Below are 16077 nucleotides of genomic sequence, written 5' to 3' on the forward strand. Positions count from 1 at the left end.
CTTGCACAACCCTTTTAAAATACAAGCACCAAGCATTACTAAGATATCAGCAAGAAGGACCTATCTGAAAGTGAAGGACTGGGGACTTTAATTGGAACCTAGACCTGAAGAGTAGCCAGCTGTCTGACAGAACAGGGCAGTCACCCCTCATGGTTTAATCTCTCTGCATTTGCTTTTGGTTTCAAATCAGGCTGTAGCCCAAGGAGATAACTGCACCGATAACTGGACTGAGTAACTGAGGAAAGGATTAGTCTCCTTCAAAATCTCGAGCTCTTTCTCAGCACTCGAACCTGATTTACAGTGGTCTAAGGATACGTATAGGAACATGATGGCTTTGTTAATAGCGCCAGGTTTACTGCTCTTGCTTATCTCAAAACATTTGACTTCAACTGCTGCATTTCTGAGAAGGCACAGCATTGTAAAAGCCATGGGAAAATTCCCAGTTTACTAAAGGACAGGAACATGATAAAAAAATAACGTGCTTTATTTGGAAGTACCAATAGCATGTGTTTCTAGAAAAAACATCATCCTCAGTTTGCTGCCACTATGCAAAGTTGTATATGAAGTTTATTGCCAAAAAATGAAATGTTCAAAGTACCTATCATTCAAGGTAAAAAGTATGTCAAAAGGTTGAACAAGAGGAATTCTCCCCACAATCTGTAGGCTCTAAGAAACTAACAGCTGGTACACAACTTCAGCAAGTCACATCAAGTCTGGCAGAGCAGAGAGTAAACACGAGAAGTACCAACTCCTGATCGTTTGATCTGAGCAAGAACTCTTGACTTCTTATCAACTCATTTAAGAACACTTCACTGTAGCATCTAACCTGAGACTAAATGGAGGTTATACAAGGTGAAATATTTTTATATTATTATAATTTTTCCCCAACCTACAAGTCTCATTAAATAGCACAATGATTCGATTTCACAAAAATGAAGAGCATCTCCTGTAGTCAGCGAGAATCGTAAAGAACACCACCAAGGATTTTATATCCACATTGAACTGACATTTAGCAACTAGAAGTCTAAGTTACTTACCTGAAAGAGTATAAAGATGAGGAAGAGCTCATACACAACGCTGACACACAGCCAAAACCTCCAGTAAGCTACAGAAACAGACAAAAGGGATGTTAGCAAGTTTTCCAGCAAAACAGCAATTATTCATTTACTGTAATATAACTAACCAGTTCAGGAAGAGATGCTCCCACCAAGAAATCAGCCCAGCATTCAAGTGAAGCATTCTCAGCCTTCCTAAAGAGGACACCCAGAAAGGCGCTCTAACTACCAGCCAGGCTGCTACGCGAATTTGCCAGAACTGCTCAGGAAGCTACCTGGATCTGTGAGAATGGACCAGGATCCATAAGAACACTCCTACCCAGTGAGCTAAATATTTCAGAATTAGAATGAATGATACATGCCACTCGCAGTGCTTTCTAGCAGTCCTTGGAAGAGAACTATATCCTCCCTGCACCAATCTAATTTTTCTCCACCATCTCACACAACCTGACCTGTCCACCTTGGGTTTTCCCAGCCCTATCACAGATCGCGCTTTGCCAACTTCTGCCTAGGCACTACTACAAGACTAAGACCAGCAGGAGGAACTACTTGCTTTTACTTTTGTAAGCCCATCTTTTTTCCCCTGAAGACAAGGTTGCAGAAATGCAGAAAGCATTTCAAAATACCAAAGATCTTTTCACTTTTACTAGGAATTAAAAAAAAAAAGTACCAAAGTTTTAGCAGGTGCTAGATGCAAGACCTATGAGATCATCTGAAACAGTTCTGAGTAAGAGAAGCATCATGCTAAACTCAGCTGCTTCAGAGTCTGCGGTCACTTTTCACTCTCCCAAGATGTGCAAGTACAGATCTTCTCACGCTGAAGCAACACCTGAATCTAAAGGGGACACAAACTGAAGTATTTGTACACCTCCAGCTCCATCATTATACACTCATTTCTTCTGAGAGACTCAGGCAACAGGCTGACTGTCCCAGGCACAAGCTGTGTGCCCCACGGGCTGCATTCATGCCCCTAATTCATCCTGCTCCACCCAGAGACTGGTTTGGCCTTCGTTCCATGGAGAGAGTTGTGGGCTCTGAAATCTCATTCAGCGCTGTTGTAAATTCCTGTACGAGAGGAAGCGGGTTAACGCAGAGCCAGTACGTGTACTGACAAGAGTGCTCCAGCATTTTTTCCTCACCACATCCAAAAATTTACACAAGGTAATTCAGCACAATTTGACTCATTCCAAGTGGATATTTAAATCTCTCAGTAACATCACATACTAATCACTCTGGAATGACTTTAATAGACTTTCCTTCAGGTGTTTCCTGTTTATAAAGCAGAGGTCTCCTTCCACGGTTATGTCTAGGTGATAGTTAGCTTTCGATCGGGGCAAAGAGGAATTGGGACAGTCTTTCATATGGATGAGTGGAGACGGCAAACTATTCCACCTGCGTGAACATGGTTAGCTGGTAAGTCAAAAACCTAAGAACCTTCAGACCTGATTTGGGCATTTACCTCTGTTTAAACTCCAAGGCAAGGTAGGTATGCTAATGCTTAAAAGCAGGACCATGACATAAATAATGCAAGAACTAAACAAACTCCAGGCTTGCAAACATACTTGGTTATGGTCTCAGAACCTGAAACCAACAAAAAAAAGTAAAATCCACATTTTTAAAAGAAGTCTCTAACAGCCTGCTTCTGACACCATCATTAAAATAGACTGAAATGTGAGAAAGTGTATTTGCTTTTTTCAGCAAAACTGCTAAATTAATTTCATCAAAATGGCCTACTTTACACTTCCAGGGGGAAAAAAAAAAAAAAAAAGGAAAAAGAAAAAAAACCAGATGTGGCCCGGGTAGCAGGAAGTTCTGTAACAGCTTTCACTGGAAATTTGGAACTTTTAAGGTTTTTACTTAAAGTCTACAAACATAATTGTCATTTCTTAATTATGCAATACGATGAAGTGTCTTCTTAGGGGTCAGTCATTAAAAAACCCAAACCAACCTCTAAACACACCTTACGAGGTGGTTTAGCCCCTTGGTCTCCCCAAGGGCAGGAAAAGCAGAGTTCAGCCCACCTTCTCCTTGGGGAGGCAATAACCAGTGCTTCTCGTGCAGCTGTCCTTACACAAACCTGGGAGAAACCATTACTTGAGACTTCTGCCCTTCCTTCAGGTTTGATTAATTTTCAAATCCACGGGCAAATTTCACTTGGAAGGACTGACCGAGAGCGTGCATGCTCTCTCTTGCCTTTCTAGAACGCAGCTTAGGGAAAAACAAAACAAGCAAAAATCTCTCCATTGGTCAAAGGATTATTTGGAAGAGAGGAACCTCTCCCCAAACCAGCACCACCACGCTCCTGAAAAATACTTCAGCCTTTTGACTGGGAGTCTGCAGGACAGAAACACTGTGGTGGCCTTTTTTTTTTTTTTTTTTTTTTAAAAGTGATTAAAAACAGCAGTTTGTGTTTGATAAGGTATTTTCTATCCCGTCCTATAATGACTGCATACCTTGAAAAGTAAACATTATGTTGAAGCCAGAAGTAAGAATTAACCTTTTATTAACACACTTCTCCCACAAGAACCGTGCACTGTTTCCTTCAAGCATCACCTTCAGACTAGGAGCCTTATAAATGTTGAGTTTTTTCTGACCTACAAAGCCTTGTTGACAGATTTTACACTACTCAGACATAAATGTGGCAGACTAGTTCTAAAACTGATGTACATACAGTTCAGAAAGCAGGAAAAATCTAAATCCTTATCTGAGCTTTTCTCCTCCTATATATGTAGGGTTGTGGCAAGAGATGATCTGCAGCGGCAGAATATGCTCAGCACTACTTCACAACAACAACAAAAAAAAAGATCTGGTTATAATTTAGCATGCTTTCTCCCCGGCTGATACAAGTACTCAAGAGGTTTTGAAGACTACTTTCCATCTGTACACGAACACCAGAAACAAGATGTTTTCAAAGCTGTGCAAACATTGTGTTCTCTCTCTTCCTGGACTGACCTCAGCTTTAGCTATAGTTATTTTTGGCATACCTCTAATACTTGTTTGCCTTAAATGCACTTGTCACCATGATCCTTCCTCAAATTAGGACTATCTTCCCGATTAAGTAGGTTTCAACTAATCATTTACATACCTGATAGTTTAGTGATTACTACGCTCAAACACTAAACTCATGAACCCAAGACAAACACTTAACAAGAGCCCTGCCTGGCTGAGTGCACAACCAACCACTCACCCCCATTTATCGACAGAGGTTTGAGTTTGACCTATGCCACCTGAAAGGTTAAATGAGTAAAGAAAAAAAATTCTAAGCCTTTTGCCCAAGCAAGGCACTTATCTTAGAGCTGCTAAATGGGTGGAAGCTACGAAGTGCTGATCAGAAGTCACACAGGATGTGAGCAGGGAGAACTGTCTGGTCTGAGCAGCCGCAGGAGCCTGGGCCAGCACACGCCTGCTCAAATTACTGCTCCAGAGTACGAGGTTTTCCATAGCACACTCAGGTTCAAAAGTGCCACCTCTGAGTTGCAAGGACTAGGAGGTGGGACAACAGAGAGCAGCAGAGGCAGGCGAGCCCTTCAGGCTGGTCCTAGCTCTGATTGGGCAATTTTGTATTTCTAAATGTGATGCCTGAACACATTAAATGCTATGTTAAGGTAGAAAAATATGAGTTAAAAGCTCAGCTCATCCAAGCCGCTAAATAAAGAGTCGTTTATTCCACCCAGTCAGTGAAAAAAAGCAGCCAGTTAGTATCACTATCCCAACAGTCTGATACATTTACGCAAAACCAGTGGTGAGTACCCAGACTGCTGAATTGTTAAAGGAGTTGTCAGAAAGGCACAGATCACACGCTATTCCCTGGATAAAGTTCTGATGAAAGGATTTCTTCTTTGCAGAATTGCAAGACAACCAGCTGCTCCACCCAGCTTCACCAGTGGCCTGTTCTGCCCGCGCCTTCTACCCAGGGACCAGCAGAGAAGAGCTCCAGCTCCTGCCTGCTCCTTTCTAGCCACTTCAGCCCTCCGACCTAGGGGCTAGTTAAGAACTTCAGTTTGCTCTCCAGATGGCTTGTGCTGTCACGCATGGTGCATTAGGTCAAAGTAACTGTTGGCAATGGTTGGGAATATTAAAAGCTATTTCTTAGGGCATTAATAACTGTCACGGACAATTTCGTTTAAATTACAACGTGGGCATGTTATCTTGACAAAGACAATAAAGCATCATTGAACTCTTACAACACCAGGCTACTGGCACATTCAAGGCTCCATAAAAGGAGCTGACAAGAACAATGAAGAACAGCTTTTATTTGCAAATACTAAAAAGTCAACATACTGATGCTGACTTACCCATGATTAATTTTATCATTAAATGCATTATGGTCCCCAAATTTGGGTGCTTACCCACCAATAAATGGACCCTCAAGCAGAGCTTAAGATTTGTTCCCTGTAAAATAATGTTCCTTGGGGTTAAGGCAGTGTTCCTCCTTTGCTAGGAGGTTTGGATGGAACCAAAGGAAGGCCTTGAAGCCAGTCCTTTACAGGAAGGAAACAGAAAATGGAATAAAAAGCAGGGTAAGTTTGTACAGAAGTCTTGCCTAAACAGTCATACATACTTATTTTCATGACAGTTCTGAAGTACAGTAAGGCAACTGGCATTGGTCCATGTAGGAAATTATCAGCTAAACTGGAGAAAATAGGGGAGCTGTGACATCAGCAGAAAAATAGTAATGCTGGATGAGGCATTGGCTAAAGCTGACGTTCACGGTAATACCAAAAGGACGGAAAAAACCCCCACAAACCAAAACCAAAAAAAACCCCCACCATCCTGGATGGATACCGCTTCCGTGGTGGCTAAGATCAGTTTCGTTAATGGTCTTAGTGAAAAGTAGGTTAATAACACAAAGCAGGGAAGGCAGGGACAGCAAAGAGAAATCAGATGATCTCAAAGCACTAGAGTAACAGAAGAGCTCCTAAGAGAGTTTCACGCTTAGGAACCAGTAAGGTTTCGTGTTAGCTCATCAGCTGAAACAGAAGGATTCAGCGTTATCTGCCAGTCACTCAGCCATCACTGTCAGACAGCCATGAAAAAAAGCACATGCAATATAGAGACGGCTGTTGAGGTACTACCAGAGAGATTGCGGCAAACATTAACACTATCACAAAACCCATAAATGCTCTCACATCTGCAATATCCTCCAGAGTTCTGGATGGCCATTTTAAAGAAGAAAACTCAGAATAAGACACACAAAGAGAAAGACTACCAAAACGTTATGGGGAAAGCAGACTTATATTGAGGGGGGAGACTAAAAGCAAAACTTGTTGCTTTAGCAAAATTTGTTTGCTTTGCAAAACCAATGGTGAGTTGGCACACACGAACTGTGTATAAATAAATCAAGTGGAGAAACACCAAATAAGAAGAGCCATTTAAATGGAATGACAACATGAGCCACAAGCAGCAAACCAAAATATAAAACAGCTCTGAGCTGGTCATAAATAGGTACACGTATACTGAATATCAGGGCTCCAAAATCACCCACAGAAGCAGGGCATGACGCCTAGCTACTTTTAAGATACAACTTGAAGAGTTCATGTAACAGATCCGATGTGGCTGCATGTGACCGTAGAGACCTGACAGACCCAAAGGCTTCCTTCTGCCCTATAAATGGAAGCAGCGCACACCAGCGCCCTGCACTGCCAGTTCCTTTGAGATGAGATCTTTCTCCCAGAACAGCAGCACGAAGCTAAGGTCAGAGACCTGACTGCCTGACGGGAACTTCCCAGTACACCCCTCTAACTGGAGAGCTGGCGCAGAATCTCACGGGGTGCAGTGCCATGCCCTCTGCTGCCTGCGGGGCCTTCCCACAGGAGGGGTATGGAGAAGGACAGCCGTTCTCCTTTAAATGGGCACACAAGGTTTTGCCCTGACTGTGGAAGTATCGCTATCCTAGTGAACTGCTACAGTCCCTGAAAACCACTCTTCAGAAGATCATCCCATCAAACGAGCTAGAGGAAAGGTGAAGTTTAGACAAAAGATGACATGAATACACCCAGTATTTGGAATGACTGAATACACAGGAGTTTCTTCAATCACCCTGTTGATGGACAATTTGATTCTGCAGAAAGATACCTAGCTTCAGCCCAGTAACTGCTGTTTCCAAGACAGGAGCACACAGAGGTGGCAGATGTCGGCTCAGTCTACGCTAGAAGTTTGCTGCAGAGAGCTCTGACCTCTGGCCCTTCCCCATCCAACTTGTACCACTTTCTTCTGGGGAATAAAAACGACTTCCGTCCCAGGCAAAACCACTGGATGTTCTGAAACTGAAAGTACTCAAATATCACTGGTGTCCTTAAAAGGAGTAATTTATCTTATAGGAGGAATCAGAATTAACTGTAACAGAAAGACTAAAAACTGCTATTTAATAAGATCTCAGAAACGCAAACTTCTGAAAAAAAACCTTAAGTTTGCAGAGGTGTGCTGTGGGCATTGCTCTAGAACAACGTCTGCTTTGATCAAGGTTTTTAACATGTCTGCTGCCTCTCATATAGAATAGCATTCCTAAACTGGAAGGTTAAGTTTTTGGCATAGGAAATACTTATAGCTTTACTTAACTGTAGGAGACCCTAATGCTTTCAGGAGTGTTATGTAAGCCTATATAAATTCCCTTAATTCTTTCTCAATGATTCACATCTAAAGATAGGCAAAAGATCAAAGATATTAAAATATTTTCCTACCGCCCGATGTAACACTACATGGAAGAGGTTTTGTGCTGTGCTTTCAAATGCTTTCAAGACTTAGTCTTACTAGAAATCTTAAGTCATAATCAAGGGCTTCATATCTACCAGTTATTGTGGATAACAGACATACAGCAAAGGGAGCATGGTGCTCCAGCAACTAGATATATGGTCAGAAGTACAGTCCCATTACAGAAAAGAGGTTTAAAAAAAAAGGGATAAACAAAGCAAGTTAAGGTTTCAAGAATCTGGCAGTTCACACAAAGCTTTTTCCTAACAACAGGAAGCCAAAACAGGGATATAAAAAATAAAAAACTCTATGCTACATACAGATTGAAAGCACAGAAAGACCACTATGCTGTTTGGAGGCTGGGTAGAAGCTGGGAGGCTACATGATAGATGTGCAGTGTTAATAAACCTTTATTATTATTTAAATTACAACTTACCTTCTCTGCAAGTTACACAAATATTTACATTCACCATAAACTATGCAATTTATCAGAAATATGCGAGTGACTTAAGCAACGTAAATTACCTGGATGAGGTCTTGAAAATGGTCCATCTTTAGCTTGTGTAACTCCAAAACATAAGAAAACCAAAATACTGGCAACGATACCTCTGAAAGTGAAACACAGAACAAACTGTTTATATTGCTTCATCTTCCTAATCAGATTGTAAATTGTATTCTTTGATGTAAAAAAATGTCTGGTCTTTGTTTCTTAACTACTAAAGATGTCCATCATGAATGGATGCCTTTTGGAGATTATATTTCAGGAAAGCAGGTATAAATTCCTGTACTTTTATAGCATGGTTTCCTGACAGACTGTCTCAAACCCCAAAGTTCACCCATCCATCCTTCTCCCTCCCCACTAACTGTACGCTTCCATTCTTTCCATTTTGCTGTCATTTACTAGTGTCTGGCCAGCCAGGCGAGCAGCCTCACCTGGCTGAGAACTCATCCAGCAGAAGCCAAACACAAAGAGTAGTTCCTTGGTCCACATGATGAGCCTTAGCCTGCAGATCACCACGAGATGCACAGTAAGTCAAACGCTTCCCTATGTCTTTGAGAAGCTTTTATGCCCACTTTGTCACACAGACACTTAAAGTTTAGCAGTGAGAAAGCTCTCGGGTTAGAGAGCTTCTCACTGCTCCAGTAAAATGTCAGCAAAATTTAGAAATGAACTACTGAACTTGTCACCACTCCAAAACATTTGCTTAGTCAACTAAAGACAAGGAGGAGCTTCTAAGACCAAGTCAGCACTGCTGCTATTTCACAAGCTGGAACTATAATATAACAGAGACAGAACAGAACAGAGATGTTAAAGAAAACATTAAAGAAAACAAAACAATTATCAGACCATGAGCCCAAGTATACTGAAGACCCACAACCTCATGGCAATACCCTAAGCCCAGACCTGCCGAGTTTTCTCGCCCTCAGCAAGGAAGGACCTACCTAAGGACGGCCACAGCCCTGTGCCTGCCTCCTTCCAGGACATTATCAGACTGAGATGGTGCAAGGACTGATCCAGCTGAAAGCTAACCCAGGGAAAAAACAGCTCGAATTCAGTTGGCTCAGCTCACCGCTCTCACAAGGAAGGAGTGCAGCAGCCCCTGTTAAGGCTAAGCCATCAGCTTAAGCCAACACAGAACTGAAGCCTTAAGGGCAGTTAGAGGCTCCAGGAAGAGATCCCTACTGATCAACAGCAAACTAAGCAAGCAACATTCAAGATCCAGGATTTGAAACACGCTAATTACATGCAGTACGTTTTTCAATAAAGCTTTGGTTTGTAAGTGAAAGAAAAATGAGAAGCAGCAAACACTCATGTCCGAATGCCTGACCCTTTCCGCCAGGAACACCACTGCTTCAGGATGCAGAGTGTGAGATGAGGATGGGTGAGGTCTGGCATTTGGATTCAAAGTACCTAACACCAACTTGAAATTCTCCTGAGATTTTAAGTAATTGAGACTTTAAACCCCTCACATGCACAGAGCAGCCTTTCTTTCTCAGGGGACACCACTTGTTTTTCATGGAGACAAGGCCCCATGGTCTATACTTGGGCATGTTCCTTTAATCGATGAAATGGTATGAAGCAATCCAAAAATGCTCTTTTTTCTACATCCAAACTCCCAATAGAACTGTCATGCTTTCTCATATTACTGGCTTAAGAGCTGGCTGAAGAGATAGATAATTGAGAAACACCTCACTATACTGCAGGATAAGTGTAGGCCGCGTTTGCAGTAAATGATGCAACTCTTGACTGTAAATAAAATGGCTGTCTGCAGGAGCCAGAGAAATTATCTCAGGATTTTGCTTTTATTGAGAAAATGTTACATACCAGAAGCAACAGTAGACTATTTGTGCTTTAAACATTTCAAAATAGAAAACAAAAGGATTTATGAAAACTATTTTGTGACATTCACCTCTGAGTATAAAAAGTTTGTGCTTCTTGAAAATAAAAATGGGTTTTACTTAACAGACGTAACTCAGTTGTTTTGCTTGCTTTATGACACTGGGAAGCACAAGAGAATTAGCTACTGAGTGAAATAGCAAATAGATAGTTCCATCATGATTTTCAAAGATGATGATGCTAAAAAAGTTTTCAGCTGATCTCAAGTAAGGACAATATTCTGCATTTTGAGTCACTAGTCTCAATTTGGAAATACCAGGACTACAAATTTACATTTCCACAGAATAGTCTGCATTCTGTATCATGTAACACTACACATCTTTGTTCGCTACCATTATGCTCAGCCATGAACCAAGATGTCCAAGATTATAATTTCAGGCCTCGCGAGGGTAATTTTCCCAAAGCTGGAGATGACCTGAATCTAAATCACCACAGGAACTTACAGTTATGTTCCCTTTTCTAAAATGCACTCTCAGCCAAACAGCAGGTGCAGCAGTGCTGAAATAAGCCAGAGTTTCAGCTAGATTATTTCACTTCAAGTTCACCGTGGGAAGTTTTGAAGAAAATCACAAATCTACATAATAACCACGCCGGCTCCATTATCTTTTTCCCCCCAAGGTAACTCAGTCTCTCCCCTAACATCATCATACTGCCTCTTTACGAAGCTTTCAAAGCCTATCCAGCAGCTTGGCTGGATTACCTGCTGGCTTACCACGGTTTGCGGGAAGGACTTCTCCAGGATTGCAGAGGGGTTTACTTCAAACTACCCCTGCAGGCAGCCTGGAGGGACACTGCTAATGATTTTCTTGAGTTAATGTATTTTATTTTCTTGATTTTAAGATCAGGAAGACACTAAATAGTAAAGCGTGCCTACAAAAAAATAATTTTAGCACTTAACCAAATAAGAAAGGGCAACAGCTTCATTAGCACAAACAAGCTATTGTTTGTGTTGTTTAAAGAGTCGATTCAGAGACACAAGACAATGAAACTTGTCTATGAGTATCTATATGTCGTCCTTTGTTCTAGGCTTTTAAGGAGACAGCTCCCGCTCCCTGTCCCTTCTCCGGCTGTACCTACAGTAGGACGACTGGTACAGTCCCCGCAGTAATGTCACAGGCTGAAGAACTGGTAGGCTGGCAGATGGAGCTCTACCCTCCTTGTTACCTTGTTTTCTCTGTGGGTGTTCAGCGACAGGAGTTGAAGATCACCAACTTGCAAATACATGTGCACCTAGATTTGTTACACAGGCCGAGCAGTGATCACTTATTGCCAAAAACTAGTGTAGAAGGGCATCTTAGGAGAGAGACTGTTTCATGGCTTGAAATCCAGTGTGCAACCCTGATGCATACAGTATTTTTTAAACCTGAATGTGTTTTTTCTATCGAAAAAAATATTAGCTCCCCCCGCCAAGAACTCCAGATCAGCATTCAAAGTATTTGGGAGATGGGGATTTCTTCCACTGCCATTGGATGCAAAGGAGGTTCCTGAATATTTATTTAGCTACCCTGAGAGCTGGAGCTCAGTCTGTCAGCTCCCCCTGGGTGCTTAACAGAAGAGGGGAAGCTGACAGTTGTCAGATGGGACAGACTATTGCGCTTTGAATGCTGCAAGAACCAGGTGAATAAAAAGTCCCATCAATCAGACAGGCTTTGCAGTGCAACACCTCTGGCTAACAAAGTAAATTTTTAACTGTCTTTACAACAGAGGCGGTCTGATCACACATATCACACGATCACACCAACATCTGTCTGTATGATCCTAATGAACTTTGACTAGATTTACATATAAAGCATTTCTATAAATCTTACCTTAAAAAATAAATAAATCCTCCTTTAATTGCCCTAACACGTTGCAGGAAGGAAAACAGCACTCAAATGTCAGCACATAAACAGATGCAAATATAAATCTTAGCTATAGATACCACACCCCATGATCTCATAGGTTCATGCTCTCATTTGGTTTTTGTCCATCATTTCTCCTGATGACTTACTCCATGAATCCAGCCACTCACCCTGCCCTGAGCTGCTGCTGTAAGTGCCTGGATGAAGCACGTTTATAAGGGAGCAGATGGGAGCCTGGGCTGACTTCCCATTGCTTTAGCTAGTCCAGGAACCACAGCAACAGCACCTAGCACAGCAACTGGCATACTTTGCTTCAACTGAATGTTCTGCTCTGAGCACTGAACGCAGCTCACAGGCACTCTGGCACCTCTCAGCAAGAGCCTGAAAACAAAGGAGGTTTAAGTGTTTGCAAGCGTGTATTCAGACTTTGCACCTAAGCACCAAAACACTGCTCCACTGTCATTGTGCAGTAGTTGGAAATAAAAAAGCATGACAGCTCGAGACACTGCTCATTGGTAATAAAACTATTTCTGTTCATTAAGCAGGCAAGTGTTCCCATGAAACGTTTGCACACAGTGACAGCCTTGTGCAGGCCAAACTTCAAGATCGAAACACACGACAGCTCTACATTAAGACTGAAAAAGATCTCAGGGTAGGATAAGATATTTTAAGTTATGGAAGCAAAAAAAAAAAAGTTGTGAAAATCAGGGATACATATATACTTATGCATGCTGTGACCATCTTACTCCTGCTCTGAAATGCCTCTTTTTATTCAAATATACACTTAAAGAGCCACATAAAATTGGTGAGGAACAGTGAGATATAAGGAGCAGCAGGCACACGGACACTAAAGGAGGTAACAACAACAGCTGGGGCATGAATTGAGCTGGATTCCTTCATGCTTAATGGTGCTAAACTTGGCATAGCACTTACCTCAAAGACCTTAGACAAGAGATTTAATTGAGACCAGACAGGAGTTCACTGCTGATTGACTCAGCATAAGGAGCATGCTGAACAACACAGACACTTCTGTCCGTTCTGTAAATAGGGGCCAAGACATCAGAGGTAAAGCTTAGGAAAGGCCCACAGGACTCCTGTATTTTGTCTGTGTTGATCTTTAGCTTGGAAAAAGTAATGATTTGGCCACACTAACTACCTTCTCAGAATTCAGCATGCAGCTTGAATGACTACGGCAATAGCATAACGGTGCAACATGAGTGGAAACAGAGCTGTATCCTTCAAAACCAGTAAAAATGCAGTATTGGGAAGCCTGTATACAATTCTCAGGATGCCGCTTTTCAAGTATTTTTGCATCTCGATATTGCAGGCAGTATTCCACAATCAGAGATGCAGAAGTGATCAGAGAGCATTTGCTACTCTATTGCCTGGTATGATGCTGTTAAATTGACTTTAACAACTGGACACATTGTTCCCTGCACTGAATATGCAGAAAGTAACTTCTATTTCATGAAAGAAAGGTTAATCTGCTGATTAATCTTCTCTGGTTTTGTTGTTATTGAAGCAGTAAAGGCTCTAATCTCAATAATAAGATATTCCACTGAGTCACCTTCTATCTGTATTACTCCCTAATGATGTGTCATCACTTCTCTTTCAGCTTTTCCCCTTCTTTATTTTGAACTGCCATTCCAGAGAACGCCATGCCTCCATCCGTTCCCTAGACTCACTCATCACGACTGGAATAAAGTGGCATTTGTTCACACCAAAGCCTTGCAGAAGTTCCCCCAGCTCCAGACAGGGCACTGTGTTCCAACTGGTTCCATCTCACCCCCACGCATAAAGACACAGACCTGAGCTGGGCACACCTCTGAGCGGGAACGGCATTGTTACAGCTATTGTGTAACTCACAGAATAACAACCCAGATTATCTCAGGAAATCCCCTAATTCCTGTATCTCCATGACAATGAATACTATATCCTGAGTCACTGTAAAAAATGTAAAAAAAATAGGAAGAAACCCTTTAATAGCAAGGGGAAAAAAAATCGTGTTATAGTTAAGAAATCACACTGGTAGAAAACAGAACAATTTTCATGCTTACAGAAAGGATGCTTTGCAGATTGTAAGCACCCCCTTAATTTTTAAAATATACTTAGATTTTTAAAAGACTGCTTTTCTTCCCTCTTTTTGTTCCCTCTCTTTAAAAAGAGGAGAAATTCAACTACATTTAATCAGTTTAATTTATGGTAGAAATGGGCCACACATGTAAGACTCATTCTTATTTTCCAAGAATTTCCCTTTGGGCTACAAGTTTTCATGTTAATTTTCAACAACAAATAATGATTTGTATTGAAATCTTAAACATAATTTTACAAAAAGCACTTACATCAGAAAAATTCAGTCGCAGCTCACATAAGCTAGGAAGTTATTTTAAGAAAAAGAGACAGAATCATTGCCAAAGAAACACTTTGCCAGTACTTTGAGGCTTTAGAAAGAGTTTCATGTTTTGTTTTAAATCACACACGCACAGCAGCCACCAGGTATGACAGTGAGTGACACTAAACTGATTAGAAATTAAATTCAACAACCAGCAAAGGAGCTTATAGACTTATGCTTGGTTTTGTCACTTTCTAAGGGTCCAGGCATTTAAACAAGTGAACGCAAAGGTCATTTGAGGTAGTTTAACCACAAGGTAAAAGCATGTGCGGTAACTTTTTCATACAGCTACGCTTACAGAAATGCTTTCTCATGTATTTACCTCTTTGTATTGTAGGCTGTATCTTGTGGTGTTTCTTCAAGCAAGGTTACGTAGCCCAGCGCACATGTGAGGATGAACAAGACTGTTAAGGTATGAGCTCTCCTAAAATTTAGAAGAGAGAAAACTGATGTCAGAAAGCAGAAAAACTTACATCTTCACCTCTCAGTGAAGCCTCAGCAAGCCTGATGCATAGGCAGCGGTCAAGAATACTAAAGTTTTGTGTATTGTGTAGCACAGAAAACAGCATTTACATTGGCACTGAATTTAGTTATGGGTCCACTGTGCACTAGCACGGACAGAAGCCTACCATGAGAACGGGTCTTGCTCATTTTCCCCCCAGTGCTTCGAGTTAAGGAAAATTTGGACAAGCACTTGCCAAGTGAACAACAGCAACTTGAACACTCCCCCCCACCCCCCCAAAAAACCCCCACCTAGCACCAACTGTGCTAACACCTAGATCTAAAACCCTCCAGATTTCTCTCCTGGTTTGTCAGGTACATACTTGATGGTGCTGATGCACAGCTCTGTTTCAAAGCCTATTAATAAAAACTGCAGCAGACTGAACAGACTCTTAAGATTAAACAGAAGGGAATTCACTCCAGACATGGGAACTACACATTACAAGAAAAACTAGTCATTAAAAAAATAAATCTCAGAATGAGAACAGTTGCAATTGTAAGAATGACTATGCTGCCTCTAGACACCTTATGTCCAGTAATTCTTAGTTTCATTTCATCTTAGATCTGAAGAGCAGGCACAGACTGACTAGAGGTTTGTGCCCGCAGAACTGTGCGCAGCCATCTCTACGCAAGGGGTTTCTGCTGGAACAACTGTGTTAAAGCTCCGCAGTAAAGCTCGGTCGTTGTTCTACACTGTTAAAATGCGCAGCCTCGCTGGTGTGACACACTGGTCGCCGCAGAGCACTCACTGCCAGTGCACACAGAGTCACAAGTTCTCACTCCCCCATCCACAAGAGTCCGATTGCTTATTCCGGTTGTGGTGAAGCGCTGGAGCCAAGTACATGCAGCCAGACCCAGGAGTTAAGAGGAGAACTTACTGCAGCTTGTTGACATGCATACATGCACACCTACTGATTATGACATATATAATATTCTTACATTACACTGTCTCATTTTTTTAAATTTAAAGTTGAAAATTCCTTCCCTAATGAGAAGCCATGTATTGTTTTCAGTGGAAAACTTATTTGACCTCAGCTCGGAAGCACGGGAATTCTGGCTGTTTAAGATCAAATCACAAAGATGAGTTCTGTTTTAGGGAACTACATAACATCTCTTAATACAAACAATTAACATAAAATAGGCATAAAGCATCAAGCTTAGACAACAGAAAAAATGTGAATGAAAATGACTGTATGTGAA

At 41.5% G+C, this 16077-nt stretch overlaps 1 protein-coding gene across 5 annotated transcripts in view; it reads right to left on the reverse strand.

Moving 5' to 3' along the window:
* PTDSS2 (phosphatidylserine synthase 2) overlaps positions 1 to 16077 on the reverse strand; it is a 42828-nt gene that overhangs the window by 17490 nt on the left and 9261 nt on the right. For all 5 annotated transcript variants that reach the window (XR_012835885.1, XR_012835884.1, XM_075755672.1 and 2 more), the window contains exons 2-4: positions 14699 to 14800; positions 8271 to 8353; positions 1038 to 1105 (exon numbers count right to left, since the gene is read on the reverse strand). Coding sequence is in view for 3 of the 5 variants with exons in the window: in XM_075755672.1 (XP_075611787.1) it covers positions 1038 to 1105; positions 8271 to 8353; positions 14699 to 14800 (253 nt within the window). In the remaining 2 variants the exon portion in view is untranslated. The remainder of the gene's footprint in view (positions 1 to 1037; positions 1106 to 8270; positions 8354 to 14698; positions 14801 to 16077) is intronic.

Source organism: Balearica regulorum, chromosome 5, assembly GCF_011004875.1.
Source record: "Balearica regulorum gibbericeps isolate bBalReg1 chromosome 5, bBalReg1.pri, whole genome shotgun sequence".
NCBI lineage: Eukaryota > Metazoa > Chordata > Aves > Gruiformes > Gruidae > Balearica > Balearica regulorum.